The 16905-nt window shown below is 36.8% G+C and overlaps 2 protein-coding genes across 3 annotated transcripts in view; one reads left to right on the plus strand and one right to left on the minus strand.

Annotated features, from left to right (window-relative positions):
- Positions 1-2401: 2401 nt before the first annotated feature.
- Positions 2402-5633, plus strand: LOC138329274 (uncharacterized). Its single transcript, XM_069276139.1, has 2 exons — positions 2402-3114; positions 3845-5633. The coding sequence occupies exons 1-2, from the start codon at positions 2876-2878 to the stop codon at positions 4746-4748; spliced, it is 1143 nt and encodes a 380-aa protein (XP_069132240.1). The 5' UTR covers positions 2402-2875; the 3' UTR covers positions 4749-5633.
- Positions 5634-7655: 2022 nt separating this feature from the next.
- Positions 7656-16905, minus strand: part of LOC138329276 (nucleobindin-2-like) — a 34618-nt gene continuing 25368 nt past the window's right edge. For both annotated transcript variants that reach the window (XM_069276142.1, XM_069276141.1), the window contains exons 8-12: positions 16383-16441; positions 15453-15635; positions 14438-14563; positions 13528-14178; positions 7656-10390 (exon numbers count right to left, since the gene is read on the minus strand). In XM_069276142.1, coding sequence (XP_069132243.1) covers positions 10289-10390; positions 13528-14178; positions 14438-14563; positions 15453-15635; positions 16383-16441 — 1121 coding nt within the window. In that variant the 3' untranslated portion in view covers positions 7656-10288. The remainder of the gene's footprint in view (positions 10391-13527; positions 14179-14437; positions 14564-15452; positions 15636-16382; positions 16442-16905) is intronic.

A 16905-nucleotide genomic window follows, 5' to 3' on the forward strand; every position in this document is an offset into this window, starting at 1 on the left:
CAAGTTAATGGATTACCTCTGTTCTTGCTCCCCTCTTTAAAATCTGTACTACCATTTCTATATTTTAATGTTTGAACACAACATTGTGGGTTGATACAGGTATGTTCAAGTGAAGCTGTTGGTAATAGATGCGGATTATAGGATAGGCAATATGTATTGAAGAAAATTCAACGCATACTCAGTTTCCAATGAGGAATTTGTTTGTTTTATATGGTATATGTTGATATATCAAGTATCAAAATAATGGTATGATCTCCATGTCAGCTCATTATTGCAAAGGTTATTCTTGAATAATATTAAGATCTTAACTTTTTCATGGTATTAAACTGTATATTAATACCTTAATCGCATTCACACAGAAGCGAAGTATGGCTTTGTTGAAAGTGGTGAATGTAAGAATTAAAATTAGATAGATTGTTGTTCATATCGAGGTTGACAATGCTGACCAGATACCGAACAGGTGTCACCATTGTACATTTGATAACTGTGACGTAGTAAGTTCTGCAGTCATAAATGTTGTCTGTGTTAAGTGTAGATTGCAAATGATGCAACAGACCGATATGGACGATGTGTTGTCTTGATTACGTCATAAGCGCCCTCCCCCGCGCGCGACAGATGGCGGGAATATGTATGCAGCAAACCGTAAAGCATGTAACAGATGGCGCCAACCACGTGTCGTTTTACTACGTTCGTAGTATTAAAAGCTTCAGAATGGACTAATCAATATTGGAGATTTGACGCGAAGTTCGATGAGCGAGGTACAGTTTTAACCAAAATGTCATGCAGGATCAACTGGACATCGAAAGAGGCAGGTTTTAAGATATGACCGTCGTTTTCATTGGATTTGAACAATATTGTTATCGAATCTTTTGATATTTACGTCATTAGATAACTAGAGTTTTGACAAGACTGACTCATTTTGGCTGCAGGAAGATCTGGAATTAAGATATCACTAACAAGTGGAACGATTCCATTTGTTTATATTTATCAAATGGAGTTAAGGTTTATTGGCGTTTTCAGGCATTGTTAAGTGACCTAGAAAAATCAGATAAAACGAGAACTCGTCTGATTTCTTTCATTAATGGCATGAAAGTCTCTGACAAAATATTGACAACTCCCTCATTTCTTAACCCCATTATCCCAGAAACAACTTAAATTTGGTATGTACCCAAAATATTCTTTAAAATCGATGATATTTTCATCATTTACTCTCTATATGCAAATGTGCAATCTACGCGGATTAATGACGTCGATCGGGTTACTGACACCCTCTCCACTTGGACGCATGAAGGATCAATCCAAGTAAAACCATTTGTTCAGGACTTCATAACTGCCTTGCCATGATGCACAAGGTCACGAACAGGCCATGCATAGAGGGTGTTCATCCGATGACAGCCTGCTCTCGAATCGCCTGTCTACAACTTCTTTTTCTCCTCTCGGCACTAGGAAGCAATGGACAAAGTGCAAAAATATTAATCCAGATGTCGATCTTTAAACGAGTTGTATTTTGTTGTCTTCAATGTAAGTCATATATGGAAGGATAACTTTTACATTTCATTTGGAATTAGACTTTTCATTTTCAGGACAAATCCTTCTCGGCTTGGAGTTTTAATTTTTGTTTTATCATGATAGCGGTATTTGTAGTTTCCCGAGGTTTAGAATCAGGTAGTTCAAAAAATCATATTGCTCAGGCGTGTATTAGTAATAAATTGATCCATTTATGCAACGCTTAAAACAGTCCTTCTATCCAAATTATTTGGACAAGTCCTGTTTTCCTCAATGCTGATACTCCCTTATGGATGAAATCGGGTCCATTGTCAACCAAGGGTTAACGTTGATTCGGCACCAATCAAGTAATGAAGGTAAGCAACAATCTATGGTAAAAAAGCCTACAAACATGACAATTGTGTATAACCGAAACATATTTAAATGACCCAGTATTAAATCATGACCATATCAATATAAAGTGTATCAGATATGAACGCCACACTATTTAATCCGACACTCGCCTCCCGTCTTGGCGTTACACGGCAGTATATAACTTCTTCAGTAATTAGATTAACGGATTTAGGATTATCGCCGGATTGTAGCGTATTAAAGTCCCTAACGAGTACCCGCTATGTGTAATACAGCATGGAACAAGTCTGTTGCTTGGGCCAGTAATCTCGTACATACATTTCTTCTCATAACGACAATATATACATGGCTTCTCCGAACGTAAGAGTTTTAATCTTTAGATATTAATATGGGTATCTGGCAACGTGAAATGTGTATACTAGTGTAATATAAGCTGATACCCCGAACTGACCTTTATTTGTACTGAGATCACAAATTCTGACCAGATCTGTGCGTCTATGGCGATTTGAATGTTTTTTTCGTTAATGTACTCCAGTACTCAGTACTTATTTTTCAAAGGATTATCGTGAAGTTTCTTCATATATTACAACTGTATCGACAGCAACAATGGAGGTGTTTTGTTTGAAATGACGTTGGTGATTTTCGATTACGGAGAAACCATTTTTGAAGGTTGTGGAAATTGGCATTCAGTATTTCGTTGTTGCCATGCATTTCAGACTGAAAAAGGAAGTTATCTTATGAGTTTTTTGCCGTGACTGGTTTTATGAAGAGGTGAATTATGTAATCTGGAGACATTCGGAACATTTTAATGCAACGCCTATTCATCAATATGTCTGAATAACAATTTGTGGCAGACAAATTTTCTTAAAGTATGGATGGAAACAAGAGAAAGCTGCGAACTTCAGGCTAAACAGAGTTTTGAATGTAATTCAATTGTCAGCAGATCTAAATTGTTCTTGCCTTTAGAAGGTGGTGATTTCGTAACTGTGCGACTGAATTTTGACATTGTGGTGCCATCATGGACGCGTCCGAATACCGAACTCTGAACGTGATTGGTCTGGGTACCTCAGGCCGTGGTCTCAAAACTCTCAACAATAAGAATAACTTGGAGGAGCTGTACCTAAAGAAGAAACTTGAACACTTTAAACGAGAACACACTTACTGTATTTCCCATCTGGATCGGGACAAATTCGATACGCATGATTTTCTCAAACATGTCTGTACGATCGAGTCGGACTCGCATCCTGCCGCTATCCAGTAAGTAGTGTGTGGTCTCTTGAACAGTTTTAAACATTCCTCTTAAACAGATGAATAGGACACAGGTGTTAATACAGGTAGATAGATACAGTTAAGTATGTATGAACTAAATAATCTACTAAAACTGCATTGTAATTGTTCAGTTTTTTTAAAATTCTTTTTCATGCCAATAGTAATTTTCATTATCTACTAAGGTGTGATACCCAAATTGTGACAGTACCCAAATTGTGACGGTTTTTGAAGAAATTGATCAGGAGATGATAAAAGCGGATATCTTGGTAACAAACGTCTAAAACATCGTGTAGGTCGTTATGAATTCGATGTCTTTGCTACAAAAAAGGTTCTAGCATACCTTGTATGGTGAATAGCTGCCTTGAGAATGGATACAAATAGTGTAATTTTGACTCCCGGCAGAAAACTGGCCTCCAACAGTAGATTTTCTAAATCAAAACCGTTGTCGATATCAGAACCAATTGACGGGAATGAAAATCTATTGCATACATGTAGCTGGTGTATCGGTAAGCAATCGTTGGTTCTTATTTTGGGGATCTTATTTAATTGAAAAGAAACGTTCCGTTTCGTTTCCTATACCAAAGTGTCGACAACTTGTAATCGACAGAGTTTCAGATGGTATCCTTTCTCCAGCCGTAGAGAATTAGTAAAATGACTTAGATATGTCGGTTTGAAGTGGACATAAATTTTAAAACGTTTCTTTTCGTTTCCTAAACAGGTACCTTGGACGCGATCCAAGCAAGTCGACGCGAGGTACAAGACGACATCGCACAGCGCCCGGTGAGTCTGAGGAAGACTCAGAAAGTGAATACCATCCATCTCCTCTCCCAGTGCGGACACCTAACTTTAATCAGGCTCGTAAATCACTAATGCTTCCACCCACAACGCAAATAGTACCACCAAAAACTCAAACGCAGAACCAAATCAAGGAAGGGCAGCCAGAGGCAGTGCAAGGGGATCAAAAGAACACTCCCAGGAAAGAGACTCTGCCTTCTCTCGACAGAAAGAAGTCTATATACCTACAAATCGCAGCAGTGACGAGCAAGACAGAGGAGAACACGTGTGCCAGTAGTGATTCCGAGTCGGAGCACGACTCCGACAGTGATCTCTTCCATGTAGCCGAAGGTAAAAGCCAGTCATTTATGGCATGGATGCAAGACCAGAAAAACGATAAAGAAAAAATCGCCCTGGCAAGGATTCAATTTAAACGTGTAGACCCAGTCATGCATAGGAGAAACGAATTTCACAAATGGTTAGCGGATAGGAAAGAGCAACGGGAGAAACTTGAACGTAAAAATGCTCATTTGTTAGATTCTAGCGGCCTTGGGGACTCAGCGCATTTACTAGTGCCTCCGAACGGTGTATCTTCCTTGGCACCAGCCGTCAGGAAATTGCCATCATTCCATAGTGTAGGCAAAATGGTTAATAAAATGGCAAAACTGAAAAAGCGGCCTATCAAAGACAGAATGAATGAATTCTGTAAAAAGTGTGATGATCTCAAATTAGAAAACGCAAATTTCGAATTGACAGATGCCCAGAAAAAGAGGCGCTGGAAAATGATGACGAAAGGCGTACGAGCCGCGCTAGCCGACTCAAGTGATGACGACGACGACGATTTTTAATTTTTAGGTGATGATAGTCATTTGTATTCAAATGGACGATTTCAACGTGAGTTGAAGACGAACCGTGAAGTGTTCAATTAAATGATTAACTTAGTCCCTACTACTAAAACCATGGTATCTACAAAAGCCTGTCGGTCGACACCTGTTCATTATGCTGATTCAAAGTACTTCTTAAAACCGTTACTGGCAAAGCTTTATCATTTTCACGTAAAGATTCAGAACTCCATACGTCAAATTGTTTTCACCCTCGGAAACACAGTGTCTCCTCAACGCTCTGTATACCTAGTGTAGACTGATATTAAGTGGGTAACCGACGATGACGTGTTTTAACTTCATTGTCTTTGATATTACGATTGTGACGATGTCTAATTTAATTAACATTCGATGTCCCTCTCTAAACTCAGCATCGCTTATTATTACCGAATTGTCATTTAAGTGAGGACATTTTTTATGATTTAACGTGGGAATAAACGTCACTAGTGCCAACAAATTATTACATTAAGATTTCATCGATTTTAAAAACTGATTTACTTCACTAGTGACGCTTGTCAACAACCATTAGACAGGCAAAAAAGTCAAATCTTTGTGAGATGACGTCATACTACAGATGCGTTTCGATCGATTTGATCCAATTCTCTATGACAATGAACACCCAACAAGTATGTTTCCAAGCTGATTTGGTTTTCTTTAGATTTGGACAGCATCTTATGTAGTCACTGAGTCCGAAAATATTCCAGGAGGGAAAGGTCAATAAATATACATCTGTACGTGATGTAACCCGGTGGGCGGCCATTAAGGTGATGCATTTAATGGTATTGTTCAATTTTGTGTTGAAAATTGTATTTGCTGACAATTAATCAATAAAATATTTTGACTGATTATTAAGTAAGATTTGCGGCTCTTTAAACCATTATCGAACGATATTTTGTGACCAAAATCACAGATCTTCATTTTATAATCAACAGGTATGTATACTCATGAACCTTATCGACCTTGACGGTTTAGGTTTAGGTCATGCAAGTATTCTCAAAGTTTACTGCAACTCTTCAGAAATTATGATTTAAATTAGTACCTTTGACCTTTGGCCTTATATTAGTATGGGGTCCAAGAGACCTAACAAGAGCACCTTACACTTTGAGGTACATAAAAACTTCAAAACAAAAACTACCAAGAGTTTTTATATCACATTTAATTTTTCAATGTTTTATACATTCCGTAATTAAAGCAAATGGAGAATGTACCAGCATATAACATGAGAAACAAGGGGAGATAATGCTTTATGGAATGTTGCCGTTTCCCATGAATATAATTTAGAAATTAAAATAACATGAAATATTTCAATAAAAATTGTAATGTATTCACCATTTACACGACAATGCTTGAAATTTTGAATTTATTTTTCATTTTTTTTTCTCCATGCTCAATAAATAATGCAACTGAAATTCAATCTAGACATCAGCTGTCATGGTTAAATAGAATACAAGTGACCAACATGCACATACACACCAAAGTTATTGATAATGTATCACCTTTAACAATCTGTCAGTAGATGTGAATTTACTCTTATACTCTGATTCGGGCTATTTCAATCTGGTAAGGAATTTAATTTATCATGATTGTATGTTAACAACATCTCTATAATAATACCAGTAGTCGATGCTTGGGTCAAAACTAATAGACAAATAAAAGTTCTATGTAACTCTGGGGTTTAATTCAAGTTTGTAATACCATTACAGGTAACAAGTAAATTTTTAAACAAAATCATAATGTGTAATTTTAATGTTATACCTCAAATCAACAAGAGCTGGAGGAATATGAAGTCAAATAAAACATTTAAAAGCAGTAATATCAACTACTGATATCAGTAACATAGGCAAAATGTATTTGGCAAAAAATTGGATATGGTTGAAACTTCCACCAAAAAAAAATTAATTATTAATGAAATACATCAAATCAACACTGTATTATATTGGTAAGATTTGTAAATAGTAGTTAATACTGCCACTTTCTAATACTTCAAATCCAGCTTTCTTATACATGTGGTTTTGAAATGAGGTAACATGGGAGATGATGAAATACAAAAGCTGCAATAGACATGTACCTGAACCGATGGCATAAAATAAAACGATAAAATTCACATATATTTATCATGGCATCTGAATGTATGTACAATTGTATAATGCATTTAAAATGCAATGTTCATATATATGGCTACTAATCAAATTTATGGTTTAAGATTTGTTCACCCTTGAAATCCCTTAATAAACACTAACAACCTTAGAACTGGTAGAGTTTAAATGTGTTTTCAAAGATGAGAGAATTGCACCATCCAGTTATTATTTAGCTATGCCAAAATTTAGAAGACAAAACTCTGGTGCCTGAGCTAAATTTATGGTGAAGGGTGTCTACTAAGTCGTGTTGAGTAATTTAACCTTATATATTTAATACAAAAAGGGAATACTTTAATAGGATACTTCAAATCATAATAAAATATCTCTTAAGTGGAGTTTTTCATTGTTTATACAGTTTCAACTGTATCAAAAATATCACACTGAATTTTAATTTTACCATCAATTTAAATTAGTAACAATTTGCAGAGGGTGGTGAACTAGTATAACAATCACTGTAAATAGTACAGATTGCAGATGTGAACTAGTATACATCACTTAGTAACAGTTTGCAGAGGTGGTGAACTAGTATAACAATCACAATGTAACCAATAGTAACAGATTGTTGCAGAGGTGGTGAACTAGTATAACAATCACTGTAAATTAGTAACAATTTGCAAGTGTTAGTAACACTTACAGATTTGCAGAGGTGGTGAACTAGTATAACAATCACTGTAAATTAGTAACAGATTTGCAGAGGTGGTGAACTATACAATCACTGTATAACAGATTGGAACTAGTATAACGGTTAGGTACAAATCTTTCCTAGATGTTTAGAATCAGATATGGTCAGTGTATACATCCAATATGTAGGCACTTTATAACGGGCAAGACAAAACAACAGTGCAACGCTCACGCTTCCACAATAACAGGAGCAGACATACAATCATATAACACAGGAGGACTGGGCAGTGGTAATATATATGTTAATAACTTTTTAATCATTTACATCTAATCTGCTAAATCATCTATATTAACATTGAATGTCTGTGTATGGTAAAAACAATGAAATAGAGTTGATATACAGACAAAAATTACCCTGTAGATTTAATATAGACTCCAATATGTTCACTTGTCATTTATCTGGGCTTTAAAAAGTAGATATTTCTAGAGTACAAGTTTTGTTTCTCTTTTTCCATGCTCACATATTTGACATCTACTATATTAAGATAAAGAATGGAATGATTTCCAAACAAATTTGTTCTATCGCTATGGAAATGTACTACAGAAGCCTTTTCTGTCATGACGTCACTATCAATACCCACCCACAAGGGCAGATAACGCTGTAATATACAATACAGAATATTGTATAGAAATGACTATTTGTCTACTGCCATAAATCAAACTATATTTTTTCATTATAAATATATATATATAGATTTAAATCGTACAAAAAAAACCCAACTCTTTCATACACACTCCACACACTCTTCAGACAATATCAATTTTACAGGACCATTCTGTACAATGATTTCCTGACATGATAATAAGTTATTCAAACTAACCATCACGTTAGTTTTGACATGTCACGTCACCTCGTCAACAGAGGTGACGTATATGTAAAACAGTACAAATGACTAGTGTATTTTAGTAATACATTTGTTCATTACTTCTACCTTATAACAATGATATATCTCTACAGAGGAGGGTTTCTAAAGTAGTTAAAATACTGGAATAGCACAAAACGGAAAATATATATAGAAATACTACCACTAGTACATTTTCAATGTCAATTCAAAAATAAAACAAACTACAAATAAAACAACATTTGATAAACTATCTATATCTCTTTTAAATAATCGCACTATCCATTAAGGTCATTCAAGCAGTTATATGTTCTTCCCCTAAATAACAAAGCCTTCTGTGGAGTTAAACGACAGTAAAAAAATGATTTCATCATGTCTATTCAAATTTGTTCAGTCATACTTGACTAGACGAATAAGAAAGAATTTCACTATACAAATTACCTCCCTTGATATGTACCAAATTCAATTTGTTACAACATTATGTTTTTTTGTCATTATTCAATAATTTTTTTTAAAATATTAGTGATATCACTCTAACAAAAATCATCAACAAGATATGAAGTCCAACAAAAATACTGCATTAATATTCTTATCAATGAAGCTTTTATAGAACAATTTCTTTCCTAAGTTTGACATGTACATATCCCAGCACTAGCACACTTCAGCTACCATAAAAAACAGCAGTACTGGTATACCACCAAGCCATTCAGTTCTCAAAACCAGAACACAATGTGTCTCTATTGTTACCATCCAAACATTAAACACTTTAAGTGTGTGACTAGAAGAGTTGTAATAGCACTTAAAATGAGCTTATTTAAGTATTTCACACTAACTGAAACTTTTCTTAATTTCATTGAAATTTTACACATTTAACACATGATTTCATTTCGATAATGCGCTAAATTGACTATGTATGTGTCCAATTGCATTCATACCGCATTTAACACTATGAAAACACTGTTCAATCCTTTTAAAATTTCTCAATCACATTTTTTAAACTGATTTACTTCACCAATTTCTGTTTACCGTGAAAATTACACAAGGATCATCAACATTCATATGTATCAGTAAAATTTTTTTGTAAAGAAGGGAACTTTTGACAACAAAACCAATATTTGACATAAAATACAACAATTTATAAGTAGCAGGAGACTCAAATATCTAGGTATTGAGAGACAAACAACAAACATACCAATAATTTTGAAAAACATACTAAAATTCTACTTATTATTAAAATAAATAACATAAATACAGCAATAAAGTTGATTTTGCTGTATATTTTGTTGGCTTTAAATTTTGAGATTTTTGACATTCTTTAAAGTAATTCTACACAACAACAGTTTTTTTATCAGTCAGATCAGCCCCCTGACTACATGATAAAGATCTCTCCCACAGTTCTTACTTCCTTTACTAGTTCACTTAAGCACATACACACATACACTCCACCTTTTAAAACCCTTAAGAACCTGAATGAACAGTTAATAACTTTATACATATCTTTAATCTTTCATACAAATTTAATTTTCTGCCATTTAGGTCGATATCTTTGGAAAATCAATCAATATAGAGGCAAAATTGACACAAATAAAAGTAAAGGATCAAGATTTTTTTAAGCCTGCAACATTTTTTAATTCCTAAACAACCTATGTATCACAATACTTTCATTATTTTTATAAGGTAGACCAATGGAGACTTTTGGTTAATTTATCTAGTACAATTCAGACCAAAACAACCTTAACAGGTCGCAAGTGTAAAGCCATTGTTTTTTTTAACCTTTTACGAAAAAATATTTCACATATTGATACATATTTCAAAGAATAATCATCCCGTTAATAACATGATCTCATCAGTGTTTCGGCTGTTGAGCTTGTGCTTGCTGTGCTTGTTGGGCCTGGGCGTGCTGTCCTGCTTGAGCTTGTTGAGCTTGTTGTGGTTGAGCTTGGTTATTCTGCAGAATAAAACAAAATCATCAAGTCAATAAATCTGACATCAAATAAGAGTTCAGAGCTAACTGAATTATATCAACATGTCTTGAGCTCTTCTCTTATGTTAAAGCGAAAATTTGGTGAAGCAATTTTCACACATAATGATAATCTTGAAGCAAAAAAATAAATTTTAGCTCTGCATTTTGAACAAAATATTATAAATTTTTTTTGATAAATTCCCCATTATTGTTAAGAAACTAAATTGGTACCATTGAAATTCTTGATCGTATAGCTATACAATTAATTAGGTGGATGTGAATGTCATTCTGTATTTCCATATTACAACAAGTTATCTACCCTTGCAGGTAGGTATTAATTGTGAGGTCATGTGTATGCAAGCGTAACATCATACCGGAGAAAACGATGTGAATTGCACTCACAAAATAATGATGCAACAATCGATACCTACCTGCAAGGGAGCAAACTCTGTTATATGCAAAGACTAAATACCCATAACCGAGTTGGACTCCTGTAAGGTTCACATATACCAAACACAGCTACCTGTGAGTTGCTGATTGTTTCTTTTGTAAAAGTAAAATACTTTTCATGCATAATCATGCATCTAAAATGGTCTATCCCTACACAACTGTAAGAGTGACTGGAGTAGTTGTAGACAGAAGTAACTTTACTCTGCTAGCACAGAATCAGTTCAGCATACAACATATCCCTAATGGCGGAGAGGGAAGCTAGCTTTCACATTGTATACACAGTTGCCCTTATCTTATGTTCAGGTAGCAGCAGCTGTTATCCCTATCCTATGTCAGAGTAGCAGGAGTTGTTTCCCCTATCATACGTTAGCCTATCAGGAGTTGTGTCCCCTATCATATGTCAGAGTAGCAGGAGTTGTGTCCCCTATCATACGTTAGCCTATCAGGAGTTGTGTCCCCTATCATATGTCAGAGTATCAGGAGTTGTGTCCCCTATCATATGTCAGAGTATCAGGAGTTGTGTCCCCCATCATATGTCAGAGTAGCAGGAGTTGTTTCCCCTATCATACGTTAGCCTATCAAGAGTTGTGTCCCCTATCATATGTCAGAGTATCAGGAGTTGTGTCCCCTATCCTATGTCAGAGTAGCAGGAGTTGTTTCCCCTATCATACGTTAGCCTATCAAGAGTTGTGTCCCCTATCCTATGTCAGAGTAGCAGGAGTTGTTTCCCCTATCATACGTTAGCCTATCAAGAGTTGTGTCCCCTATCATATGTCAGTATCTGGAGTTGTGTCCCCTATCATATGTCAGAGTAGCAGGAGTTGTTTCCCCATCATACGTTAGCCTATCAAGAGTTGTGTCCCCTATCATATGTCAGAGTATCAGGAGTTGTGTCCCCATCATACGTTAGCCTATCAGGAGTTTGTGTCCCTTATCATATGTCAGAGTATCAGGAGTTGTGTCCCCATCATACGTTAGCCTATCAGGAGTTGTGTCCCTTATCATATGTCAGAGTATCAGGAGTTGTGTCCCCTATCATATGTCAGAGTAGCAGGAGTTGTGTCCCCTATCCTATGTCAGAGTAGCAGGAGTTGTTTCCCCTATCATACGTTAGCCTATCAAGAGTTGTGTCCCCTATCCTATGTCAGAGTAGCAGGAGTTGTTTCCCCTATCATACGTTAGCCTATCAAGAGTTGTGTCCCCTATCATATGTCAGAGTATCAGGAGTTGTGTCCCCTATCATATGTCAGAGTATCAGGAGTTGTGTCCCCTATCATATGTCAGAGTATCAGGAGTTGTTTCCCCTATCATATGTCAGAGTATCAGGAGTTGTGTCCCCTATCATATGTCAGAGTATCAGGAGTTGTTTCCCCTATCATATGTCAGAGTATCAGGAGTTGTGTCCCCTATCATACGTTAGCCTATCAGGAGTTGTGTCCCCTATCATATGTCAGAGTATCAGGAGTTGTGTCCCCTATCATATGTCAGAGTATCAGGAGTTGTTTCCCCTATCATATGTCAGAGTATCAGGAGTTGTGTCCCCTATCATATGTCAGAGTATCAGGAGTTGTGTCCCTATCATACCTTAGCCTATCAGGAGTTGTGTCCCCTATCATATGTCAGAGTATCAAGAGTTGTGTCCCCTATCATATGTCAGAGTATCAGGAGTTGTGTCCCCTATCATATGTCAGAGTATCAGGAGTTGTTTCCCCTATCATATGTCAGTATCAGGAGTTGTGTCCCCTATCATATGTCAGAGTATCAGGAATTGTTTCCCCTATCCTATGTCAGAGTATCAGGAGTTGTTTCCCCTATCCTATGTCAGAGTATCAGGAGTTGTGTCCCCTATCATATGTCAGAGTATCAGGAGTTGTGTCCCCTTTCACATGTCATAGTATCAGGAGTTGTGTCCCCTATCATATGTCAGAGTATCAGGAGTTGTTTCCCCTATCATATGTCAGTATCAGGAGTTGTGTCCCCTATCATATGTCAGAGTATCAGGAATTGTTTCCCCTATCCTATGTCAGAGTATCAGGAATTGTTTCCCCTATCCTATGTCAGAGTATCAGGAGTTGTGTCCCCTATCATATGTCAGAGTATCAGGAGTTGTGTCCCCTTTCACATGTCATAGTATCAGGAGTTGTGTCCCCTATCATACGTTAGCCTATCAGGAGTTGTGTCCCCTATCATATGTCAGAGTATCAGGAGTTGTGTTCCCTGTCATATTTCAGAGTGTCAGGAGTTGTGTCCCCTTTCATATGTCAGAGTATCAGGAGTTGTTTCCCCTATCATATGTCAGAGTATCAGGAGTTGTTTCCCCTATCAATGTCAGAGTATCAGGTGCTCCCCTTGTCTTATGTCCAGGTGTGAACATTTAACTTGGATTATGTGAGGGTAACATGGCTAGCTGTTCCTCTTCCGTAACATACTATGAATGATCAATCGGTAAGAAACTATTTTTGTACTTTCATATTATTTTCTGGACAGGATGCTTGAATGCAAAGGATGTTAAATTAGGAGAACAGATGTGCATTGTCTTTCCCTGCTAGTGAAAACATCTTGTGATGATTCATATTGCTGGGCCTCCACCGAGACGCACTTCTCAGGAGCTCAAAATAAAAGTAATGATGTTATAGTGTGTATTAGATGTAAGTTCCAGTGACTGTCCTCACCTGAGCTGGTGCCTGGCCTCCCACTACCGGCTGTCCTGCTGGGGGCTGTTCTGCTTGCTGCTGTTGCTGGTTGGCCTGTCCTTGTGCTTTGTTCATCATAGCACTGGCTTGCTGCTGTAGGTCATTGATGGCTTTACTCATGTCATCTGGGATACCCTGCTGTGCTTTTTTGGAGGCTTCTAAATGACCAGCTTCTTGTTGTGACAATCCATGTTGTTGCACCCCTTGCTGTGGAACTCCCTGTTGTGGCACACCTTGCTGTGGAGCTCCCTGCTGTTGCTGCATAAACTGCTGTTGCTGATGTTGTGGCACCTGTTGTGGCATGCCCTGAGGTGGCATTCCTTGTTGTGGCATGCCCTGCATATGTTGTGGTATTCCTTGTTGTGGCATGCCCTGCATATGTTGTGGTGGTATTCCTTGTTGTGGCATGCCCTGCATATGTTGTGGTGGTATTCCTTGTGGCATGCCCTGAGGTGGCATTCCTTGCTGTGGCATTCCCTGCATGTGTTGTGGTGGTATTCCTTGCGGCATTCCCTGCAAGTGTTGTTGCTGTTGTTGTTGCTGGTGCTGCATAAATTGCTGTTGCTGGTGCTGTGGAACTTGTTGTGGCATCTGCATTTCATGGACGTTTTGTTGTTGTGGTGGGTGCATCTGTTGGAATGTAGAAACATAGAAAACATATTTTATAACTAGATGGTTAACTAATTCAACTCTGCTACCCTATGATAAGACCATAGAAACTAAATATTCGCCATCATGCTTCCATAGAAACCGATATTGAAGCATGTGACACATCAAATTACAGTTGTTCATGTTGGAGCGTAAGCTAAGTCTGTCTGTCACACATGATAAGTTATACAAATGCAAGACAAGACAGGATACAATATGTGCCACTACATTTTCCACTCACCACAACTCCTGGCTGAGCGTGCCCATCAAATGCCCCCTGTCGTCGCCTCATCTCCTCCTCTTCCTGTAGCATCTTCTCATACTCAGCAAACTCTTCATCTGTGTAGGGGTCCTGCTCATCCAAAGTCTACAACAAACAAGTGTTATACTGATAGTCCAATCCAGTGTATCGTGCACTACTTTAGTTCAAAAGTAATTTATATATACATCTTACCTTTTCCTTTTTCTGAGCTATGATTTCAATTTATAGCATTAAATCTTTGCTCTCCACCCCTTTATTGTTTCTCAGTTATATGGGAGTTGTGTACAAATGATATCTTAAAAGCCCGCTACCTTTCAGAAATTTCTAAAATGGGAATTTAAAATGAGATTGATAATTTTGTAGATTAGCAAAAGTTATAAGCTTACCGTTAATACTACACTTATAATCACCTTCTGAACAATTTAATTAAAATAAATCAAGTGTAAATTTTCCTAACATGAGTCGACTAATGTTTCCTGATGTTGTCCTTAATACCATGCATTAGTTGATTTTCACTGTGCCAGACGCTAAAACAGCGAAATGAATCTTCAATATTAACATAGATTATGGAAGAAATCTTGCCTTTGTTTGGTGTTGTACCCTCATCTTAGATCATTGATATAAGTTTTCTTATGTTATTATTGTTTTTAAGAAACTTTTAATTTTTGTTTTGGAAAGGTAGTGGGACTTGAAAGCTAAACTTTAAATTGAAATCTTTATCTTAGAATCATCAAAAGTAAGTTACCTCTCCCGTTTCCTTGTTATACTGATATTATTACCTCCGGAGAGGAGATAGACTTTAGTTACTTAGAGCCAGTGTTCGGTCGACATGGAAGGTCTAATAAACCGCTTTTAAGACATATTGGACCTTTGAAATGTGAACAAATTAACAAGTCAATCTTGATATAATTTTAGCTTTTGGTAGTATAATTGTTTCTGCTAATCATTATAATTACCACCAATCTCCATATCTATGTTAACATTGTTTGTTTACCTCCCATCCTTCGTCCTTTTTGAAGTCCTCTCCATGCGTGTATTTCATGAACTCTTCCAGAGACACCAGTTTATCCTTGTTACTATCAATCTCATTCACGACATGTTCTCTCATACGAGCCATCTCCTCATAGCGCTCGTTCATATCATCTTCTGGAGCATTTTCATCGTACACTCGGTCAAGCTGCAAATAAGTACACGGAAATCTACTTTAGTGACCACCTCTGTAAACACAATCTGCTTATTAAGACCGCTTTCTTTGGGTCCCAAACAATCATTTCTAACACAATTTGACCTGTGTGTAAAGACCACTTGGCTATACAGAACACTTCTCTCATGGCCCTTTGGTGGTCTTTATAGACAGATTGGACTACAATTATTTAAACTATGCCGTAGACACTGTGAAGCTACCATTGATGCATATAACAAGTAGAAAGGTCCTGAACATACATACGCATTCTTCCAAATGGAATTAAGACTAAACAGGTTGAGAAAAAGAAACTATATGGGGTGTAAAGACAAGAATAAGGGCCAATGTTTGTGCCCTACCCCCAATTTTATACCATTACATAACTATAAACCATAAGTGAGATGACCAGGTAAATAATATCACATATCCTGTGACCAACTGCTAAATGGAAGTATACACTCGTATTACACCGAAACGTTTTACTTGGTATTTGTATTATGTCATTTTGAAGAGGTGACCGGTTTCTTAACAGTACTTAGCCAATTTGATCTGAAAGACATTAATACTGCTTTTCCTTCATGTACAACTTATAACAAAACGGGATGGGATGTAAGTGGCAGGGACAAAACTGGAGAAAAACTATTCTCTTTACTTCATGGCAGGGGTAAGAAAAGGACATAGTTTGATAAATTACATGTATCCTAAAATTAAATCAGTTTGAAATACATGTCGTAAATCTACCTCTGACTGGAAAAGTGCTTCCACTTCGTCTTCATCCAGGAAACCATTTCCATCGATATCTGAGAACAAAACAAAGATTCACATTTACATGCACGGAATCCCAGCAAGTCTATCTGCTTAGAATCCTAAGAGAGCAGAGAGGTATGTACATGAAATAATAACAAGGAATTCCTAACCAGAACCATCCCTATGATAACCCTGGTTGTTTATTGGACATCAACATCAACAAAAATACCTGATAATGATCCTGGTGTACATTGAGTGAAGTCAAAACTTGAAATAAAGACCACTTGGTTATAATGATTTTTTAACCCCAATTTTACTAGAAACGACACTTATGCCATATCTGGTGTTTCAGTGATACGGCAATCACTATCATGAAATCGGTAATGACGAATTTTGGATGAGTTAAGAAATTTTCGATGGACCCTTGGATTTCGAGATAACAACTTTCGACTGTATTATCATTCTTTAAGTAGCTTCTCTGTCTCAACTAATAACCTCATCCATCCTCACGAAAAAG

The sequence above is a fragment of the Argopecten irradians genome, chromosome 8 (assembly GCF_041381155.1).
Source record: "Argopecten irradians isolate NY chromosome 8, Ai_NY, whole genome shotgun sequence".
Lineage (NCBI taxonomy): Eukaryota > Metazoa > Mollusca > Bivalvia > Pectinida > Pectinidae > Argopecten > Argopecten irradians.

Excerpts from the sequence above, each read along its gene's own strand:
- LOC138329274 (XM_069276139.1), top strand. The coding sequence starts at position 2,876 with ATGGACGCGTCCGAATACCGAACTCTGAACGTGATTGGTCTGGGTACC. Across the intron at positions 3,115-3,844 it reads TCGCATCCTGCCGCTATCCA|GTACCTTGGACGCGATCCAA; the intron begins GTAAGTAGTGTG and ends TTTCCTAAACAG.